The sequence below is a fragment of the Quercus suber genome, unplaced genomic scaffold, assembly GCF_002906115.3.
Source record: "Quercus suber isolate HL8 unplaced genomic scaffold, Cork oak 2.0 scaffold_235, whole genome shotgun sequence".
Taxonomy (NCBI): Eukaryota; Viridiplantae; Streptophyta; class Magnoliopsida; order Fagales; family Fagaceae; genus Quercus; species Quercus suber.
In genome coordinates this window covers 681,918-703,280 of record NW_027069692.1, presented here as the reverse complement: position 1 = coordinate 703,280, position 21,363 = coordinate 681,918, and the positions used below count along the sequence as shown (strand labels likewise).

General features: G+C 34.9%; 1 protein-coding gene across 2 annotated transcripts; it reads right to left on the bottom strand.

Annotated features, from left to right (window-relative positions):
* Nucleotides 1-1,939: 1,939 nt before the first annotated feature.
* On the bottom strand, nt 1,940-17,754 carry LOC112021088 (protein BLISTER). Of its 2 annotated transcripts, none has more exons than XM_024053656.2 (13): nt 17,257-17,754; nt 14,360-15,032; nt 13,575-14,182; nt 12,112-12,231; nt 10,626-10,691; nt 10,268-10,381; nt 8,712-8,788; nt 7,810-7,877; nt 4,870-4,983; nt 4,254-4,420; nt 4,034-4,102; nt 2,767-2,922; nt 1,940-2,458 (listed from the first exon to the last, which is right to left on the bottom strand). In XM_024053656.2, exons 1-13 carry the CDS (start codon nt 17,311-17,313, stop codon nt 2,378-2,380), a joined length of 2,370 nt encoding a protein of 789 aa, XP_023909424.2. In that variant the 5' UTR covers nt 17,314-17,754; the 3' UTR covers nt 1,940-2,377. The 2 variants fall into 2 exon arrangements, with proteins under 2 accessions (XP_023909424.2, XP_065636499.1); XM_065780427.1 differs by having other exon boundaries at nt 10,268-10,378.
* Between the last annotated feature and the right edge of the window lie 3,609 nt (nt 17,755-21,363).

Genomic DNA, 21,363 nt, shown 5'->3' with positions numbered 1-21,363 from the left:
CCATTTTTCCGTTGAGTGATGGGTAAACTCAAGTATTTGGTAGACAGCCCTGCCCAGTTAGAGAAGTTTAAGGCCACATACCGCATACCTCCAAACGTGGGTGTGAGGTATTGCCCTCTGGAGAAAATATTAGCTGATCGGAAAACGGGGTAAGTCATGATTCCTGTCATCGCCTTCCTAGAGGGTGGAATGACGATCCCTATGGGCCCTATCACCACTAGCTACCTTCGAAACCATAGGATTACCCCTTGGCAGTGCGCGCCTAATATGTTTAGGATCCTAGGAGCAATTGAGGACCTTAATCGCCATTTTTTTTTTTTTTTTTTGAATTTTTTCCAGACTCTCACACAACTTGCCTCTTCTCCACTAGTCAGTTCTTCAACTATTTTTTTCTGTGTGTGCTCATTTCATCTTGTTCAAGTGTTCTTCATTTCCTTCTCTCTTTTTTCTTTTCTTTTTCACTTGCTCTATCGAGTCTATTCATAACCTCTCAGTACAATGTGCATACCACCGGATTTTTTATTTCGACCAGTATTGATTGAAATGCCCAAAACAAAACCCAAATTGGACCCAACCAAAACCCAGTCAAACCCAAATCGAATCCAAACAAAACCCAGCCATGAACAACATCCTCATGTTAAGCGGTAAGGAGGCCGAGGTTGTCAGATTGGGTGTGGTGATACCATGTACTAACACCCTCTTGTTTGAGATCGAAAGACGCTCATAGTGTTGATGTTGATTGGTTCTTGAGAGAGAGAGAGAAGAAGAAGAAGAAGAAGAAGAAGAAGAGACAGCGGAAAGAGATGAGAGACAATAAAATAAAATAAATTTTGATTTTATTGGAGCAGCAAGAATACTGACTCACTCCCTGTGGGAGAGACAAAATTAAAAGTTAAAATTTTTTTTGGTAGTTTATTGAGACTGACGTATCAACTTTTTGTGGGTTTTTAGCTATATTTTTAACCTCAAGTTGTAGTTTTTGTGGATTTTTAGCTAGAATTACACCTAAATGACCAGTGCAGCTAATTTGGACCGAAATTTTAGTCAAAGATGGAATAGATGATTTATATACCATAGGGCAAAGGCAGAATGCTAGAAGTCCACTGAAATGACTAGTGCAAGCTTGTATAGACCGAAATTTTAGCCAAGAAGGAATAGATGATAGATGGTTTAGTCTTTTAGTGCACCTGTTTATATACCAAAACAGAATACTCTGGCCAAAATGGAAGGAAATTCAAAAATTGTTGGAAACTTTGGCTAGCATTAAGCTTTGCTGAACCAGAAAGACTATGCTCACATTTATAACGGACCTGGAGGATGCCCATCATCATTCCATAAGTAGATAGGATCCCCTGTCTGCAGTCTGTACTTCTGAGAAGACCTAACAATACTTTTTGATTGAAAAATTTCCTCTAGCCCAAAAATACTTTACCGTGGAATAGAGCAAACCAGTTATAAGAACGTTTGGGGTGCTTCCCTACTACCAAGTAAAGGAACTGAAACCCACTGTCTTAAACAAGTCCTACCCTATTCAGTTTTCACCTCTCCTGCAACTAGCTTTCTGCTCCATCCTGCTTTCCAAATGCTACCCCAGAGTCCCCAACATTTATCTAACCAATTTCAGCTAATTTCAACTCTTTTAAAACCTCTGCCTCAATGTTTTACATGTCTAGAGTAATGTTTATTTCTTTTTGCTTTTCTTTTAAAATCTTGTGCCAGATGTAAGGGGCAAAAATTTTTAATCTAAGGGGGGACGGGAAGAAAATAGTGTAACCGACTCAAAAAACTGCCTGTCATTATTGTATAATCACATCACTCAAATGTCCATCAAATTGCCAAGGGTAACACAAGTCTACAAAAATGACAAGAAAGAAGTTATCCCTAAAGCATGTGGGTAAATGCACCATGCACTACTTATAAAGCAGAACAATTCTTGAAATGCCAAAATCATATTTGTTTCATTTCTCAGGCTTAAGCCCCAAATTGTTGATCTCAAATACAATAGATATGGCCAGCAATAAACTGCAAAACCACCGATGCACATTACAACCTCTCATATTTGTATGTACCAACATCTTTCTTTAATACCATATCCAACAAATGTCCCAGTAACCTTTAATAGAAACATAAAGCTATGATAGCAACAAGGGACATTATTTATTGTCATCAGTCAAACAATTGACAATTGAATTTACCAATCAATGGAAGGCCTCCCAAAACATACCTCATTTCCTTTTATAAAGAATGGCTTTATATTGACTCAAATATACAGACTACGACCTCCGATGTATAACCAAAAACAATGGCTGGTTGGCGGGTGAGGGATGACAAAAACAGAGCTGAAAGGACTTTACCAACAGCTATTAGGACTTGCATATTAAAGAAGTTTGCTGGTTCTTCGTTTTGATGGCCCTCCAGGAAAGAGCTTCATGATCCATCCTAAGACCCTTTCCACCACCTAAAAGATCAAGAAAAAAATTTAAAAGAAAAATAAATAAATAAAGAGAAACATGAGATTTTAGCTTCCAATTAAAATCCCCAGGAACTGTTCAATAACAAATAAATAGTTACCGCAATGCCAAATTATTTTATATTCCTCTTATTTGTAACAATGCTTTTGTAATATTAAGAGGAAGTTAACAAGCTCTCAAATATGGATTATAGAGGCCCAAGAATAGAAATAAATAAATAAATAATCACAGGTGCACACACACAAACTTAACCAGCCAACAGGGAATTAATCAAATTATAGAGAGAGAGACGCACCTCATCACCCTCATCTGCATATGGTGTGTTCTCATGCATGATACGAGAATCAGGTTGTCTAGTAGGAATATTCTCATTGGCCATACTTCGAGCAGTCAAAAGCTCTAGTCTTTGAGTTTGAGCTTCAAGTTTACGGGACAACTCCTTGTTCAACTCCTTCATTCATGAAAAACAGAAATGATAAGTTTTCAATACACAATATTCAGTTAATACCAAAACAAGACATTGATTTTAGGTATAGGTATGAAAAACTAACTGAATAATTATTCGATAATATAATTTTAAACACATTTTCTACCAGAAAACTTTAAAAACATAAACTATGCCATTTTAAAAGTTGTTTTGAAAAAAAATGACTTGAAACCTTGAAGGATATGAATTATTTGGCACAATAGCCATTTGATATTATTGCATTCACTTTAATTGAAAATAAAGACTCAGGCTTTGAAACCACACCCCATCTGGCGCCTAATTTAGGTGTGACCAGAACTTGGTGATGACCCTTGATTCTAACTTAGAACAAAAGCCTCGATGATATGGGTGACAAAAAAGGATAAGCTTAGCCAATACCAAGCAAATGACAGAAAATGTTTAAATAAGTTGAATTATTATTTAGATATATGCATATATATATATATATAAAGAGAGAGAGAGAGAGAGAGAGATGTGTGTGTATGATTCCAATAAAAGGGATAAGACCGTTAAGGGGTTTTATAAAGTTCGAAAAGAAAGTGGGGTACAGTCATCAAAGGATTAGACAGACACGTACAAGCACAGTGGCACATATTATGTAACGTGTTACATGTATGCATAATGAATTGATGTGCTCCCCAACATCCTTTCTTCTTGAAAATTCGCCATGTTAACAAACCTTACCCCCCCCCCCCCCTCATGTTCTATTTATATAACCAAGCAACTAATGTTTATTGGACTTCCATAGATTATTGATTTGACTCTGAGACTTCTGAGTGTTACACACATGAATCATGATTTACATTATCTGTTTCAAAATAAGTTAAAGAGCTTCAACAAAAGAAAAGGGGGGGGGGGGGGGGGGGGGGGGGGGTGGGGAGAGTTTCAAAATAAGTTTAGAGATTTAATCCAGATACACATTGCAGTTTTTTTACCAAGTATCCAACAATATGACTACAATCCAGAACATTCTGAAACTTCTCTATCTGAAGACACCAAAATAACACTCAATACCTACATGACGCAATTACAAACAGCAATATATAAATCCAATTAAGATTAAAAATTTATTTACCTTCAGCTTGGAACAATGAGATGACTCAGATGTCAAAGCTTGCATCAATTCCTCTTTCTCCAATGCTACCTGCAGCAAGAAAATCCCATGCTCTTGTTAGATCTAAACAGATTATTAAAAAAAGATTGACAAAATCCGATGAAAGAACTGGATCTCGAAAACAATCACAAATAAACTAGCAAGAAATTGACCATCTCCAAAAATGAGGGTTGGATAATACCTCAGAAATTAGTGCATTGATATTTTGAATCATTCTCATCTGATCAGAAGGAATATTCACAGATGAAAATTCAAGAGTTGACTGCCCATTTTCAGGCAGTAATGAAATATTGGAGGCATCACTTTCAAGAGAAGATGCAGCTTCATGCGTTTCATGGATGGAAGCATCTGTAATATAATTAAATTAAATTAATGTAGGAATGCCCAAAAAGAGAAAACTGAATATCATTTAAAATGAACAGTATTTTAAGAACCAATCTAGAACAGTACCCATAATCACTAGTATAATTACATAATTTTCTGATGTCAAAAATTTGTCAGTGAGGAAAAAGTAATTAGTTGGCATCTAAACAAATTATAAACAACTTTAACTGTAACCATTAAGAACAATTCTTGATTTGTAACCTGACCTTATGGGAACCAGAATGGGATGGCAACTAGGCCTGATTTATTTTATTGGTAAGTTACGCACCCAATGGGTCTTAAACTTGATCTCACCCTTCATCCCATTATTATGTAAGGAGGAAAAGCCTTTGAGCTTGAGGCTCATTGGCCACCATATTTTTTATTAAGACCATTATTGAAATTTTTTTTATGCTGCCACAAATTGATCTTACCTAAGTCTTCTGTAGAGGTAGACATATCTCTCTTGATAAGAGGACTGTTGCTAATATCAATAGACTTTGCACTTGTGGAAGCTTTCCGCAGCTTAGACTGCAACAGCTTTTTCTCTGTGTCAAAGAAACAAATTAGAGTCAGACATTGCAGGCATATTTGATATCCAGATACGTAATATACTAATATGTGACAAAGTCAATTTATTTCACCACCAATTTTCAAAGACAAAACAACAAAAATTTGAACAATTTAGTCATGTTTCAGTGATGAGATTTCTGGAAGTTTGATAAATCAAAAATCAGAAACCTGCACTACTAAGCTTTTGGACCATATAAAAATAATACCAAAAAAAAAAAAAAAAAAAACTGAAATTTCTGCTCCTTGGATTTCAAGACAGTCTGCAGAGCAAGAAATGGTACAATAATTGAAGAAAAGTTTCAGATGTTCCATAATTTACAAACAAGCTAAAGCACAAATTCTTAATTGGGTTTTAGTAGTAAAAGCTAAATTTGCCACAAGCCTTGGGTAACTCAGCTGGTTTGCATCTCCTAATGTTTCTAATAGAGACATCTAGGGTTCAAATCCCCCCACCCCATTGTCACTATCAAATCATCAGAAAAAAAAAAATACAGCAGTTAAATGGGAGTTCAGACACAGATTGTAGATTACTGAAATGATCCAATTGCATCCTTATCATCCCCAACACCCCCTCCCTCCCCCAAAATCCCCCAACCCCATCATTCCCCCAAAAAAGAAGAGCACAAAAGCAAATTATTCGAGGCTTTGTTTGTTCCATGCGTAATAAGGCCATGTTTGGTTTGCTATGTTTTCATCACTCATCACTCAAATTTTGTGGGCCCCACCACTTGGGTTATTGTTTGGTTTAATTTTTGTTCTCAATTCTAATAACTCATTGTTCAAAAAATGAAAATGAGTAATGAGATATGAGAACAACTTTTGGGAGTTTTCAAAATTTAGGACAGGAAGTTAAGTGGCATTTTTGTAATTACTCAACACCAATGGGACCCACTCCATTGTCGTCTCCATCATGTCAGGCGAAATAAATGAGCACCAACGGCTCTTGGGCAGCAGATGCAGCACTTAACTTGTACTCTAACACTCTGCCTCTATAAAACATCAAACCTATCTCATTTTTTCATATTCTTTGCCTAAAACATGACTCTTTCTATTCTCTTTTACCTGATATGAGCTCAAAATTCTAGTCAACCACCTTTATCCAGTAATTACTAGCACGCCAGTTTCTTTGCAGTGAGATGCATATTAGCACTATTATTTATATCCTTACTCTAAGTGACATTCAAAAAGAGTATGGACGTGCAGATGTCTTGACCAAGTTATGAACCTTGAAGTGTTTACATATTTGCATATAAAAACTCATGTTTTCATGGTGTTCTCTTTTTTGTTTATTGAATTCACCCAAATATTACAGATCAGAGCAAACCCATAAACACGTGTATTGATCAAACCCATAAACATGCGCATTGATCAAACCCACAACCATGTTCATCCACTCATAAATCCACAAATTTCTTCCCCCAACACACATAAGACCCAGAAGTAAGAAACCCACCAACCCCTTAAACAAGAGAGAGCGTGAGAGAGGGAAGGAAGAGAAGTACCCACTTGAGGAAATCCACACTACAGGGGAGAGAGAAAGGGCTGCCAGTCTAGGGAGAGAGAAAGGCTGCAGATCTTTGGGTTTGGGGCGGAAGATTCGATGAGCTTTTGTGGGTTTCAATGGTTCCTCCTTCGGTTCATTTGGGTTTGTTTGCTATTTGAGGTCTGTGGGTTTTGAGCTTCTTCCCTCGTTTCTTCTTTCTTCTGAAAAGTGTAAGAGAGAGAAGTGGAAGAGGAGTGTGGGAGAGAGAAGTTCACACGGGTTCTTAAGGCAAGAGGACTATAGCCGTTCTGAACCAATCAAACTAGTGGGCTCCACCATTTTGAGTTAAAGATGTTAGAAACGAAAGCCAAGTTTTGAGCCAAACACAGTGGGAGTGAGATTCGAGAAAGATATGAAATGAGGATATGAGATATCAGTTAGAGTTTTGAGTTATTAGAATTGAGATACGAGTGAGTAGTGAACCAAACATGGCCTAAATTTTCCAAAAAGTGATTTCCATGTTTTCAGATATTTGATGAAACCTGCTAGTCAACAAAAAAAAAAAAAAAAATTATATCAACAGAAAATCACACCACCCTTAGGTTTACTTAAAAAAAAAAAAAAAAAAAAAACAAACAACAGAAAATGGTTTACGCTTTTTGAAAGTGAAAACCATTTTCCCTACCAAGCCCACACCCCTTTTGCCACCATCACCTGTCTCATCCCCTCTGCCATCACCACCATCACTGCCAAAACCACTACTGCCTCTAGACTTTTTGTGAATTTTTGTTGGTTTTGACATGGATTTTTTTATTTTTGATAAGAAAAAAAAGAAAATTTTATTGAGAAAAGACTACTTCATGAGCAAAGGACATGAAGGAGCCAAAAAAATTACAAAAGATAATGTATGAAAATACAAGTCTGAAAACATCACAATAGAATCACAATGTGCAAAGCCCCATCCATGAGACCAATCACATAAAGAGCTAAAAAAAATTTCTAACAACAGACTCCTGTACACTCTACATCTTCAAACGTACACTGATTACATTCCCTTTAAATAGTCCACTTCATTCATATGGAAATTTTCAACGCAGCCAAATACTAGAAAACTATTTTCAGGGTAAAAATCAAAGAACAGAAAACAGATCACTTTTCATGAGAATATTATCTGCCAAAGAAAATGTTTTATGCTGAAACAAATGAAGCCATATAGGAATGAAGGCCACTCTACCCACCTTTCCGATAAAATAAACTACATATTAAAATCAAAAGATAAATAATAAGAATCTGCACAGAAAAACACGAGCATGCACACCTTCTTGAAGAGCATCAATAGTTGACTGCAAATCCTGGCGATCTTTCTCTAAGCTAGACATTTTCTTTCTGCAAAATTATTCAGTATGATCATTATTTCTGGAAACCCATCAAATTTCTTACCACATGTACAGGAAAAAAAGTTCCCAAAGCATTTGGAGAAGGAGAGGTCCACTTCAACATTTCACTTGAAATAAATCTATGATTTACCCCAAACTAAGGGTTCAAGGGATACCCCAGTGGTTCCAGCACCTCTTGTGGTCCCTCGGCACTAGGGTTCAAACCCCCACCAAGACCCCTCCCCCCCTATTTACCTAAAAATATAAAAAGAAAAAATGGAGATTTACCCCTAACTAAAAAGAAAGACCTTGTGATAGGGTGTTTTATAACTAGCATCAGTTTTAAGTCCCAAAAGCAACTTGCAGTAAGAGCTAAATAAGAGTGTAATACATATTTAAAATATTAAAATAGACACCATTAGCAACAGCCCTCCCTCTAGACACCAAGATAATGGCCTTCCACATACACAACCAAATAAAACTATCTCCAGTTGCCTCCAATCACAATAAGAGCACATCCTAACAATTCTATACCGGATTTCATAAAACTTCTTTTAAGAATCCCAACAATTCATAAAATAGCACACTTTTTTTTCTTATATCTCACTAATTTGTGATTATTCATGAGCATCACAGAATTAGAATTAATTTCTAAATTCATTATTCCCAGAATTTTATGTATATTTAATAGATATTATACCAACATTTCCATGACTTTGGATAATAGTGTCCATATATGAGAAAGCCAATATAAACAGAGACCATGCAATATTCACAAATATATGTGATGCTGAAATGCATATCGCAGTAATTTGTCTACAGGAAAATTAAAAGTAAAGCATACTTGTATGAAGATATTTCTGCTTGTGTGTTCTCCAATTGCCTCCCCAGCTTTAGCTCACTAGATCTTAGTCTGAGTGCCTATATTAATTAATTAGAGAATGATTTTAATGAAATATGGCAGAAGCTCTAAGAAATACTTTCATACCTATTTACAAGAACAAGAAGGATACTCAGAACTTTACAAATTATCATGGAATTAAACTTATGAGTCATGCTATGAAACTTTGGGAAAGAGTGATTGAACAAAGGTTCAGACATGATACACCAATATCAAAGAATCAATTTGGTTTTATGCCAAGACGATAGATATACCATGGTTTTATGCCGACGTCTTAAGTTTCTTACTTAATACGTCTAATGAAAGAATATAGAGAGGACTATAAAGATATTCATATAGCTTTTATTGACCAAGAAAAAAAACATATAATAGGGTCCCTAGAGATGTTATGCGGTGGGTTTTGGAAAAGAAAAGCATTCCAAAACCCATTGCATGGTTTTATTTACCTAGAAAAGCGTTCCTCTAAAGTAAATAAAATTGATTAAAGATAGGAATGGCTAGTGTGAGAAAAGTGGATGCATCACAAGTGAGTTTCCTATCACTGTAGGTCTGTATCAAGGATTATCATTAATTCCATACCTCTTTGGACTAATGATGGATAAGCTCACTAAATCGATTCAAGAGAGTCCCTTGGATTTTGCAAATGACATGGTTTTGGTAAATGAAACTAGAAGTGGAGTTAGTCTCAAGTTAGAAATTTGGCAAGACACTTTAAAATCTAAAGACTCTCAATTAAGTAGGACTAAATAGGATACATGAAATGTAAGTTTAGCAAAATTAGAAACAGGGATGAAGGGACTGTAACACTTGATAGTCAAGAGATCCTGAAGAGCAAGATTTTTCAATAGCTTCAATAGCTTGGATTAATAATTCATAAGTATGGAGAAATTGAAAAGGATGTGAATCCTAGGATAAATGTAGGGTGGTTGAAGTGGAGAGGGTGGATGAAGTTGAGAAGCGCATCAAAAGGTTTGTGCAATTGTAGAATACCCATTATTCTACTAAGTTGAAGGGAAAATTTTATAAGACTGATAAGACCAGCTATGCTCTATGGTATTGACTGTTGAGCTATTAAGAATCAACATATTCATAAAATAAATGTAACTAAAATGAGAATGTTAAGATGGATAAGTGGAAATACACAAAAAGATAGGATTCAAAATGAGAAAATTTTCTTAAATAGTATCTCCTATTGATGAAAAGATAAGAAAGAGTCGTTTGAGATGGTTTGACTCTGACTCTGACTAAAAATAACATTAGTAGAAGTAGTAAAAAAGAACACGTCAATTAAGGAAGTAATAGTAATACGACTTCGGATAGAATAGAATGGCAAAAAAGAAAACATGTGGTCGACTCTGACTAATCTATTGAAGATCCATGGCTGACCCAAAAAATTTAGGACTAAAGCTTGGTTGTTGTTGTATAAATATTGCATGGAATGACATTTTCTTCATGAAATGCAATAGCAAAAACCTAAACATACCAATAAATTTTACTACCTTCTCCTCTAAACCAATAACTTCAGAGGCCAGTAACTTGGCACGTTCATCTGCAGCATTGCATTCTAGTTGTGCATTTGCATATTCAATTTTGACCGACTCAAGTTCCACCTGCTGACATCAAAGGTCAAAGGTTAAACATAGCAAAAAACGCACAAGGCAGATGAACTATAAAGATAATTGAACAGGTTTTAAACAATTTGAAAGCACAATAGCCATACAAACATCAAAAAGCAGGAAACAAGAAAGCTTGTATCCAATAATAATGCAATCAAATAGCTGTTCCATGTCAGATTTGAGTAAGCAGCTGAACAACTAGAAGTAACAGGCAGCAAATTACAGAGAAATTGATACTAACCAGTTGGGCCTTAATTTCCTCCTGTAAATTTTCCATGTCAGATTTGAGTTGGTTGACAACACTTCTCTGAATAGAATATAAATGGAGAAACAGATTGATTAGAATTAAAATTTGGTACTATATCTGAAATCCAGGGCCTGTCAGAAACTTTGGAGAATAATAATTTTCAATCAAAAATATGGATCAGACAGGACCTTGATGCCAACCCCCACATTAAATGAATATGCAGTCAGCTAATTAAACAAGTTTACTACCAACTGGCAAAGTTTTTTGTCAGCAACAACTACTTTGCTATCAGCAGTATCATCATGTAGGATATATTAGAATGCTGTTGTCACTGAATTTCTATTACAACGATATTACAGAGCTAAACTTCTTTCTTTGAGGATATTTTTTTTTATCTCTACCTAATATATACATCAAACATGGAATATGTACTATTGCACTTTGTTTATATATACGTAATGAAGTTTTATTGAAGACGTAAAACACTTCATGTTCACAATGATGAACACAAAGTATCTTAAAAATTTTCAAAAAAATCAAACAGAGGATCTAAAAGAGTTTTGGAACTCAAAGATGGAAGTACAATGCGTAAAACCCCAAGCCCAAGACCAATCAAACAATGTGCAAATCAACAAAAATTGCAATCGATCAAGAGATCTCTCATTATCCTCAAACGTAAGACTATTCCATTCCTTCCACATCAAGCATGCCAGCACAAGATTCCATGTATCCAAGGAATGTTTCCCAAACCAAGCCATGGTTGACGGCATCACCCACTGAATCTCAAACATCTTAAAAACTTCACTCCACAAAACCTTAGAAACATCACAATGCAGCAATAGACAGTTCACCATTTCCCCACTACACTAACACTAACCAACTACTGAGAAACCCCTCTTGACTATGTTATCAATTGTAAGAATCCTACCCTAAGTTATTGTCTAACAAAAGAATGACACCCTCTTTGGAGCCTTAATTCTCCATAGTCCATATACTCTTCCAAGAGAAAGAAAGAGCATTGATGTCACAAATAGCCTAAAACTAATGAGTATGAACTATCACACATGCATTGTAAATATGATTTTGCACTTTCATGTAAGTTGCTGCATATGCATTTTCTGCAAACACCTCTGTTATTTACCTAAAAAGAGACAGGAAATTTTTTTAACACAATTCTGAAATGAAAAGAAACTTTGAAATTTTTTTTTTAAAATAAGTAGAAACTTTGAAAATCTAAAACCACAATGTGCCACATCAATTAATAAAAAAATAAATAATGAGTACCATTGTTTCATCTTCCCATCAGGGAGTATCATTATCCAAATCAAATAACACATATATCTTGTGTTTATGATATGAATGCAAAAGAGAGAACAGAACATAGAACAGAGATTAGCAATGATAGCAGAGATGATGCTGTCACATAAAAATTTAACAAGCACGGCATAATTCCACAATAATCATAAATTCAAAAGCCAACCTGTTGATTGTAACTATCTGTCATAGAGGAATTTTCAGCAGCTAAGGACTCCGCTAAAGCTCGTGAAGCCTCGAGAGCTCGTTGCAAAGAGAATTTCTCTTGTGTCAAATCTTCAATATGCTGAATAGCATGAAAAAGCATGTCACAAAACTAATTATAACAAGGCAACAAGCTTGCAAGGTGACATCACTGGATCATTTGATACATACAAAGTTTAGATTATCAACATAAATAGCAGGCAAAAAAAGATTAGGCATTATTTTTAACATAAAGAGTATTACGATGAACTGTTCATCTCAAAGGTTTTAATCAAGAGTTTAAAGAGCCTTGGGTGCATACTTATCTATCAATTTCCAGCAAGCTGATGTTTGTAATTAGAAAATGGCAGTATATCACGTATTTAACCACCCTCTCACAGGAAAAACTCTCAAAATCACTACAATGTGCTCAGGGCTGATACCCATGGATAATAATCAAGTTGAATGATTATTCAGAACCTTCTGCCTTAGGATTTTTTTTGTTTATTGGCAAGTTACATCCACACCCAAGACCTTACCCTCCACCTAGCACTTATAATGGGAGGATCTAATTGAGCTAAATTGGCAACCTTCTGCCTTAAAATTATGTCAGTTTTGTAGTAAAAAATTCATTATCCATTCTCTGAACAACAAGAAAGTCCTTTAAAGTAGTGGCAAAGTGGTATCCGCTATCTCCTTAGTGTTTCATCTTTCTTACTTTCTATTTTACAAACCTTTTTTGCTAAATACAACTCAAGAACCACTATGGTATTGAACCTGTGGTCTAATGAAACACTTAGGAGAAGAGTTGCCATTTGGTCCAAAGACAAACCTAGGTGTCTCATCTTCACTGTTTAGGGTAGTTATAAGTAGCCAGCTTCTGGAAAAAGTGGAAAAGAGGACAATAAATTAGAACGAGAAGCATTAAATTATCCCTCTAGTAATGAAGTATGATAATTGGTTACTTTGAAAAATAGACCATAAAATTAAGTTTCAAACCCCAAATACAACATAATTTATTGAAAAACGGTCCAGTGTATCAAAAGTTTAAATTACACAGCTCAAATATTGATTATGAACAGCTATTCATTCTAATGGCTGTGGACCGACTCCCCAATGCACATCTATGTTGTTACAATCCCAAAGGGATTGTGTTAATGTAAAATATATAGCAGAATTCAACTATTTACGTGGGATTTCAAAATAAAAAGGGCAACCACTTCCCATAAATCACTTGAAACACTTCACATGATCCAGAGACCCTCAATAAATATATATTTGATTGATTAAGGAACTTATCAATCCAAGTAGCATAATTAACTTCAAAATGTCAACACTAGCGCTTTAAATGTCTGAATCAGATAATAAAAAGTAAACAATAAAAATAAATAATAAAAAAAACCAGTCACAAGGTTATGAAAATGCAACAATAGAAAATATGGGTACCTGTTCCAAAGCAGCAAAATCTTCATTTTGTTTAGCTGAATAAAACTCTTGTTTTCTATCAATTCTATTCTCATTAGTATTCGGTCTCAGCAAGTCTCCCCCATTGCTAGAATAATCTGAATAATTCATGGAGTGTTCAACACTAGGGCCATTAGAAGTTTTCAGCATTGGATAAGGCCCCATAGTTTCAGTCTCTACCATTGGCTTCTGAAAAGGAGATGATCCTAAAACATCCGTGCTATTTGTAATTAAACTAGTGGACACAAATGACTCCTGAGGGTCGGTACGTTGAAAGAGAGTCCCTGAAGAAGCTCTAGGCACATTAAGAGAATCAAGAAAAGATGGACGAGATCTCCTAGAAGTAGTTTCAGGTGTGACTGAGTATAGTGGAACATGATTGGAGGAGCTTCTGAAATCAGAACTTAAACCTGTGCCTTCCCATGCTTGCACAGCTGAATTGTTTACACTAGGCAAAGAACCAGCTGAGCTACCAAGTTTTCTTTGCCCGTAATTGGAAATCATAGAATCATTTACATGTGCAATACCATTCACATGCTGCCAATCTTCAGGAGCAGACCCTCTTAGATTAGTAGCTGGTGGAATAGAGTCTACAATGAAAAAAACCCAAAGACATATAAGGTGAGTTGCTTCTAACGTGTGCGTGTGCGCTGTATGCACATATTAGTAGATGAAAACACTAGTAATAAAAATTCAAATATTCAAACTACTATCATAATATGAGGATGTATGGGTACCAATCAGCATGCTGGCATCACTGGGGTTACCTTGTGGTAGAGTACCACCAGAATTCTGAGGTGAGATTTTTGCAGTAGAAATGTGAGAATAACTATGATTTGTAACTCTAGATTGCATCAAATAACTGTTATTATCTGTTGACTGGGATTCATCCATCTGATGAAAACTAGATTGGGTAGCAGCAGTATTATCAAAATCTTGACTTGCTTGTGGGCGTAGAAAAATAGACTGGTCAGTAGTCTCATAAGGAAGTCTACCTTGCACTCCAGTATATATTCCAAACTCATTATTTGGCCCTTCCATTTCATGTCTGTAACTAACATCCCTGGATCCAGCAAACCCTGAAACATCGTATCTCTGAAATTCTTGATTATCTGCATGTTTTTGCACACTATCTGTAGAATATGCATTATAATCTTTCATTGAATACAAAGAACTTGCAAATGTATCATTTGACAAATTTTTTTCATTTTTAATGGGAAAATCAATTGCTTTATTGTCATTGTCAGTCACTGGAGCAGAGGATTCCATAACAGTTGTGCCAGGTTCATCAGATGTACCAGCTCCATTGGAATCTGTAAGTCGCACAGGGTCAGTTTCTGCAGGCTGTTTCTCATGGAGGCTAACATCAGAAGCATGAGTTTGGCTAGTGGAAGACTTCTTCGCTCGCTCTGCCGCTTTTTTCTTACGGAACTCCTCTAGCTGCAAGATAAGTAAAGAGAACGTGTAACTTTTGACAAACAAAAAAGAAGTTCAAGTCTGATATTTAAGATTGTTATTCAAATTAAAGGGAAATAATCTGAAGATATTTGTGAAAATAAAAAATCCATAAATGGGTATATTGTACAAAATATGTCTCACAATGTGCTTAACATTGAATCAATCTCAAAAAAATTGAAGCATTCTTATTCTTCGTATGCCTCAATCTTAAGTTAATAGTATTTCAAAATCTGAAAAGTAAACATAACAATAATAATGAAAAAAAAAAAAATTAAGTATTAGATCTTGATGACTATTTCCCTATTTTCTTCAATATCATTCAAATATAGTTCAGGTCCTCAAGGTGAATTCCTTGAAAGAACTCAATCGATTCTTTCTTATCACAATACCATCTCTTACACAATGATGCCTATCTCTGTCTCCCAGGCTCATGGTCATTTTTTTATATGCCTATCATCTCGATGCAGTAAGCAACTCTATTTCAGAAGCAGGCCATTATCCCTTTTATTGATTCGTTCACTTCAATCATATTCCAGAAAAGTAAATATTCAATCAAAAATCTCTGACACATGGCAGTGTCCCTCTATCTTACACTTAGGTGCCTTTGATCAGCAATAACCATCCAATATAATTTACCTCTTCACCCACCCTAACCCTAATTGAACACAATAACTCAAAAAAAGACTTTAAATGTACAACTGGTTCCACCAATAAAGAACACTATAGACCCTCTTAATTTTTCTACCCATGTCTCCATATAATAGGTTCTTAATTTTTTGAAGTAAGATAAACCATTAAAAAGCTGTCAAGAGGGATATCTATATCAACTTTGTAATAAGCCATTGTCTATCCCTACAATGATTAAAATCCATGCTCATTTATTATAAACAAACAAACATTTCAACCAAACAACATCAATCTTAGGCTTTGTTTGAATGAGCTTATTTTCACCAGAAAAGAGAATGTGCAGCTTTTTAAAACATCACCTTTTTCAAGGTACAGCTGTACTTTTACACTAATAAAAATATGCTAAATAAGCTCATAAAACGCACACCTAGTCCAAGTCCAACAGCAATGGCCTTCCAAAACTGGACTGTTTGTATAAAGAATAGTTAATACCAAAATAAGAGAAAGACAAGTTTGAATATGTTAAAATCTCCACTGAATTCAAGATTAAACTATAATCCTAACACAAATTATAACATAGTTGTCTCTCCAGTTCCAAACTCAAAATCCATTTCAAAGATGAAAAGCAACAAAAGGAAATTTTTTATTGTAAGTTATATGTGCATCCAATGAGTTTTGAACCAACGTCTCACCCTCCACCCATTCTTTATTGGGAGGAGGAAGTTCCATTTGAACCAAAACTTACTGGCAACTTAAAAAAAAAATTAAAAAAAAAAAACCCATTCTAACAAATTAATTTACATGCAACATTTAATTTAGAATAAGTACATGTGGCCGACCTTGTGGTACATTGAGGATCCATAGCCAACCCCAAAATTTTGAGACTAATTACCACCCCATGCAACACCTAACACTCATGTGCATAGATACGTTAATTAGGTTGGTTAACTTCAATAGAATTTGATGATATCTCAAGTGCCAGCATCACCTACTTTGAAAAGCATCAATAGGTAATGTTGGCATTTTCCCCATCATCAAATTCCATTAAAATGAACCGAACGAACGAATCTAAGCATTGGAGAGCAAAGTATTACAAACCATACCAAAGGGTACTTCGGGTTTTTTTTTTTTTTTTCTTTAAAAAAAAATCTTCAGCTGCTTGAAATGCATACAAAAGCAGCTATAGAGAGAAAGAGCCAGAGTTGATTACGTATAAATTGAAGAAAAAAAAAAAAGAGCTTTGCTTCTAAGCTCACTCAATAAGGTCCATTACAGAGTACCAGAAATCAAAGTCATCTTGATCTCAACAGGTTATAACATCTTGGATCGTGTAGATTAGTAACCTCTAAAGCATTAACACATAACAATTCTTGTTGCCCATTACCATTATTCAACAAATAAAGACACGGACACTTAAATTCATGCACAGATTCATATAAAATATATATACATAGAGCAATTGACACAAAGATGAAATTTCAACACCAAGCAATAAAACCAATATGAAAATGTACCTAAACTAATCAAAATCAAAACAAAACAAAAAAAACATAAAAAACATAGAAATTAGAAAACGTACCCGTCGCTTTCCAGCTTCCAATTGCTCCTGTTTCTTTAGCGCCTGAGCCGAGGCCATTTTCTGAGTCCTAGATTCTAAGCCACAATTCTCATCGCCTCCACATTTCCTTCAGCTAATACAAACCCTAATCGCACAGCGCCGACACATCAGCTCTCAAAAAGCTTTCATCAAAAACCAACCCCAGAGATTGCTGTACAACTCGAATCCAAGCAATTGGAAACGATTAGTTAAATAAATTGGGAATGATCAACGGTCGGTGCGTAACGGTCAGAATATTTTTCAAAAATTCAAGAGGAAATTTTATAAGGTACAACAAAAACCCTAATCTATAAACATGGAGGGAGGAAGGGAGGGAGGGATTGTCCGATCTGATCGGAGAGAAGGAGAGCTGTCTGTGAAAATCCTTCGGTTCTTTTTAGCAGATCTCCTCGCTTTCTCTCTCCTCTCTCTCTCTTGCCGTGCGTTTTTCAATTTTTGAGTTTTTTTTTTTTTTTTTTGAATTTTTTTGGTGGGTGATAAGTGATAACATTACCTGACGTTACATTCCAGTGACGTGTGGAGGATTTGACAATTGTTTTATTGATCTTTGATTTCTCTATGCACTTGTCGTTAGGTAATTGATGGTGGTTGCGTATTAGGAGCACCACAGACACGTGACAATTGATAATGAGCACAACAGAAAGTGAATGATGGTCAACTTGGGTTTTGGACATTGGACTAAAATCCCACTTTTAAGTTTAGAAGTATTTTTTAAGAAGGCAAATGTTAATGAGTTAAAATAATGTGGGTGTCACTTAATAAAAAAATTAAATAAATAAAAGAAATTGTATAAAACTGATCCTAAAATCTATATAGTTGACAAAATATTGACATAAAGACAATAATTCTGACACAAAGTACAAAAATTCTAGCACAAAATTTGGTGTTAGCCTATTAACACAATCTTTTTAAAAGAAGCATTATTCCTTTTCTCGTTATCCTTAAACTTCATTCGGATCCATTTTTCCCGTAAGCTTGGGCTCAACGAGTAGGGTGTTATTATGATCACATTTAGTGGAAGACGCCAACTTAGGTCACCCTCCTACCCATTTTTTGTTTATAAAAAAAATGGTTTAGATTTTCCTTATTTTGATTTTTATCTTCATTTTTTTCTTTGTTATATAATAATTCGTATAATGCATGAAAATATTTAACCTAATAGAAAAATATTTTTTCTCTTTTTTATTTTTTGTCTAAATGTGAAAAAAAAATGCTCGGAGATGTGTCAATTGAGTTACAAAACTCTTGACTCTAAATATAAAATTTAATAATTACAATTAGGATTACATCCTCCGGAACTTCTTAAAGCCAAAACTAAAGCTCATCAATGTTGTGGACACCACACTCTATTTGAGACAAATAAATTTGTTTCATGTAATTCCTTATTTTTCCATGTTGAAAATGCAATTTTTAGATTTTCAAGACTTAAATTGATATTTTAGTAAACAATTTGAGGCCAAACGGAATACAACATCGACATATGCAATTTCATCTCTTAGCTAAAAATGAGCAATGTTATTGCTACTATCTACACCAAAAACCGATTGGTGTTTTGGTCTGATGATAAAGAACTATTATCAGTAGTGAACGTCATAGGTTGAAACTCTTTCGAAAAAAAAAAAAAAAGAACATCTAAACATTAACAAGAAAGACTAAAATCTTAACAACCTAAACTCAAATTCTCAAATTTCAATTAAAAACCAAAACTTAAATTTCTCAACAACCACAAATTATTCAAAGACACAATAAAATTCAAAAATGAATTGAGCAATCAAAAAACAAAACCATGAATCAAGAAGAAAATTCTCAAACCCAAACTCAAATTACCCACAAAATAAAAAAATAAAAATATATATGTGTGTGTGTGTGCGCGCGCGCGCATATTCTTCAAAAGCTACTTCATTTCATGTAAAATATTTCAAGCTACTTTCTATGCTAAGAGTAGAACCATGCATCAAAATTTAAATAAAGAAAAATTAACCTCAAACTGAAAATTTCCCTAATTCCAAATTCCTGCAATAATTAACATAGTCAACATTATCCATATAAGATCTTTAAACTCAAATTTCAAAATTTGCTTGGATGTTTGATTTGGTTTTGTTCTTGGAGTCAACTATACATTTTGGGTTAGGTTGGGTTTATTTTTGGTCAGGGGAAGGGATTTTGATTTGGGAGAAAATCATATTTAGAGGAATTTAGACAACATTGTTTGATTTGGGAGAAACTCTAGTCCTTTTAAAGGGAAAAAGAAAGGTTTGCTTTCTGGTCTTTTAAGTGAAAAAATAAAAAAAAGAAAATGCTTTTTAAGGAGTTAAAGCATTCAAATAAGCCTCAGCACGTATTTAGTCAAATTTGGCCTTAAAAACTCACTTTTGCTTCTTTAACAAACTTAAATTCACATACATGTAGCTTAATGTTTATCACTGTATTTATTTACATATTATATTTTCTCTCTCCTCATACAATTTTTTTTTTCTCGCTTTCTCCTTCCCCAATTTGGGACCTCTAAAATCAACAAAATGACCCCAATTAAAACACAAACTTACATTAGCCAAAAGTTCCACAAGCAAATTCAAACTCAGATCAAGTACAAACTATAACAAACAAAACCCTAACCATCTAAGTGAATTAGCTATCTTAGTAAAACAAACTCAAACCCATAACATATATAGCACAACCAGCGATTTTGATGACTTGGTGTTCTCAAAAACTCAACTACTGCGTGGATTGTGGATTCCAGTTAACTTAACTAGTCAAATCTCTGATAGTTGAATAAGATATTTAAGATTTAATTCCCTCCTACACCAAAAACTGATTGGTGTTTTGATCTAATGATAAAGAGTTATTATCAAAAGCGGACACATAGGTTGAAACTAAAAAAACAAACCACTGTGTGGATTAGTGTATTTATAGATATTAACTATTGTGTGAATCGATTTCCATCTCGGTTACTATGTGGATAAGTGGATTAGGAAGAAAATGGAGCTCAAGAGCTACCACCAATTTATGTACAATGTGGATCAGTGTATAATTGTATGAGAGAGAGAGAGAGAGAGAGAGAGAGAGAGAGAGAGAGAAAGAAAATGGATGGCAATGGGGTGGGGTGGGTCTAAAGGATGGAGTCTTTGCCCTCACCCCGCATGGTTTTGTCTTACCCCATCCCTGCCCTGCCCCGCATGGCAGGAAATTTTTAATTTACCTAATCCCCACCCTTTGGGGCCCTCACGAAGCCCCACCCTACCCCGTAAAACTCTAATTTTTGTTAATTTGCCACAACTATTACAATTGTTTTTAATAAAACATGTTTCGTTAACAAAAAATATACTTGAAATTACAAGTAAAATTATCCCATCAAATCAAACTAATTTTTAGAACAAATTGAATAATATTATTAAAGAGTTTATCAAGACAATATCACAACAAAAACAAAAAATCTCATAATACAAAATCAATGATTCAATAGTATATAAATTTGTTTATGATGATGCACGAAAATCGTCAATGAGTTGATAGCTCCTAATCGCATTGATGGGTACCTGAAGAAGGAGAAAAACAAGAACCAAACAGAAGGCACCAGTGTGGTACTGGCGAAAGACCCTCTGAAGGTTAAGTCAGTGAATAAGAAATCTCTAAAAACTCTATAGTGAGAGAGATAGGGATTTTCTACATACTCGGGAAAGGAAGAGAACTATTGCTTATATAGTGGTGGGGAAGAGCCCTAGATTCCGAGAATAGAAGGGTTTTCCTAATAGGGAAAAGGTGGAGCTAATGCTATCAAGATCTTAAGGATACTCTCCATTCTGGGAAGGTGAAAATTGTGTGGTAGGATCTTTGTGTATGATGTGCAAGATGTTTCTATATATGAATGTGTGTAGTCCACATAAGGCCACATAGGATCTATCGTTATGCCTCTCCATCAGTTAGGGGGTCCCTCTGTTGGTCTAGCAGGGAAGCGCACCCATTAGCTTCATCTTCGATCTACTCTCATGGTCGTCAGTTTCAAAGGAAGCCAACGGTTCCTTCTGAGCTCATTGGCCATTTCCTTGACGGACTTCATTTATCCACAGG

Excerpts from the sequence above, each read along its gene's own strand:
- LOC112021088 (XM_024053656.2), bottom strand. The coding sequence starts at position 17,313 with ATGGCCTCGGCTCAGGCGCTAAAGAAACAGGAGCAATTGGAAGCTGGA. Across the intron at positions 15,033-17,256 it reads TGGAAGCTGGAAAGCGACGG|CTAGAGGAGTTCCGTAAGAA; the intron begins GTACGTTTTCTA and ends CTTATCTTGCAG. Across the intron at positions 2,459-2,766 it reads ATGCAGATGAGGGTGATGAG|GTGGTGGAAAGGGTCTTAGG; the intron begins GTGCGTCTCTCT and ends TTGATCTTTTAG.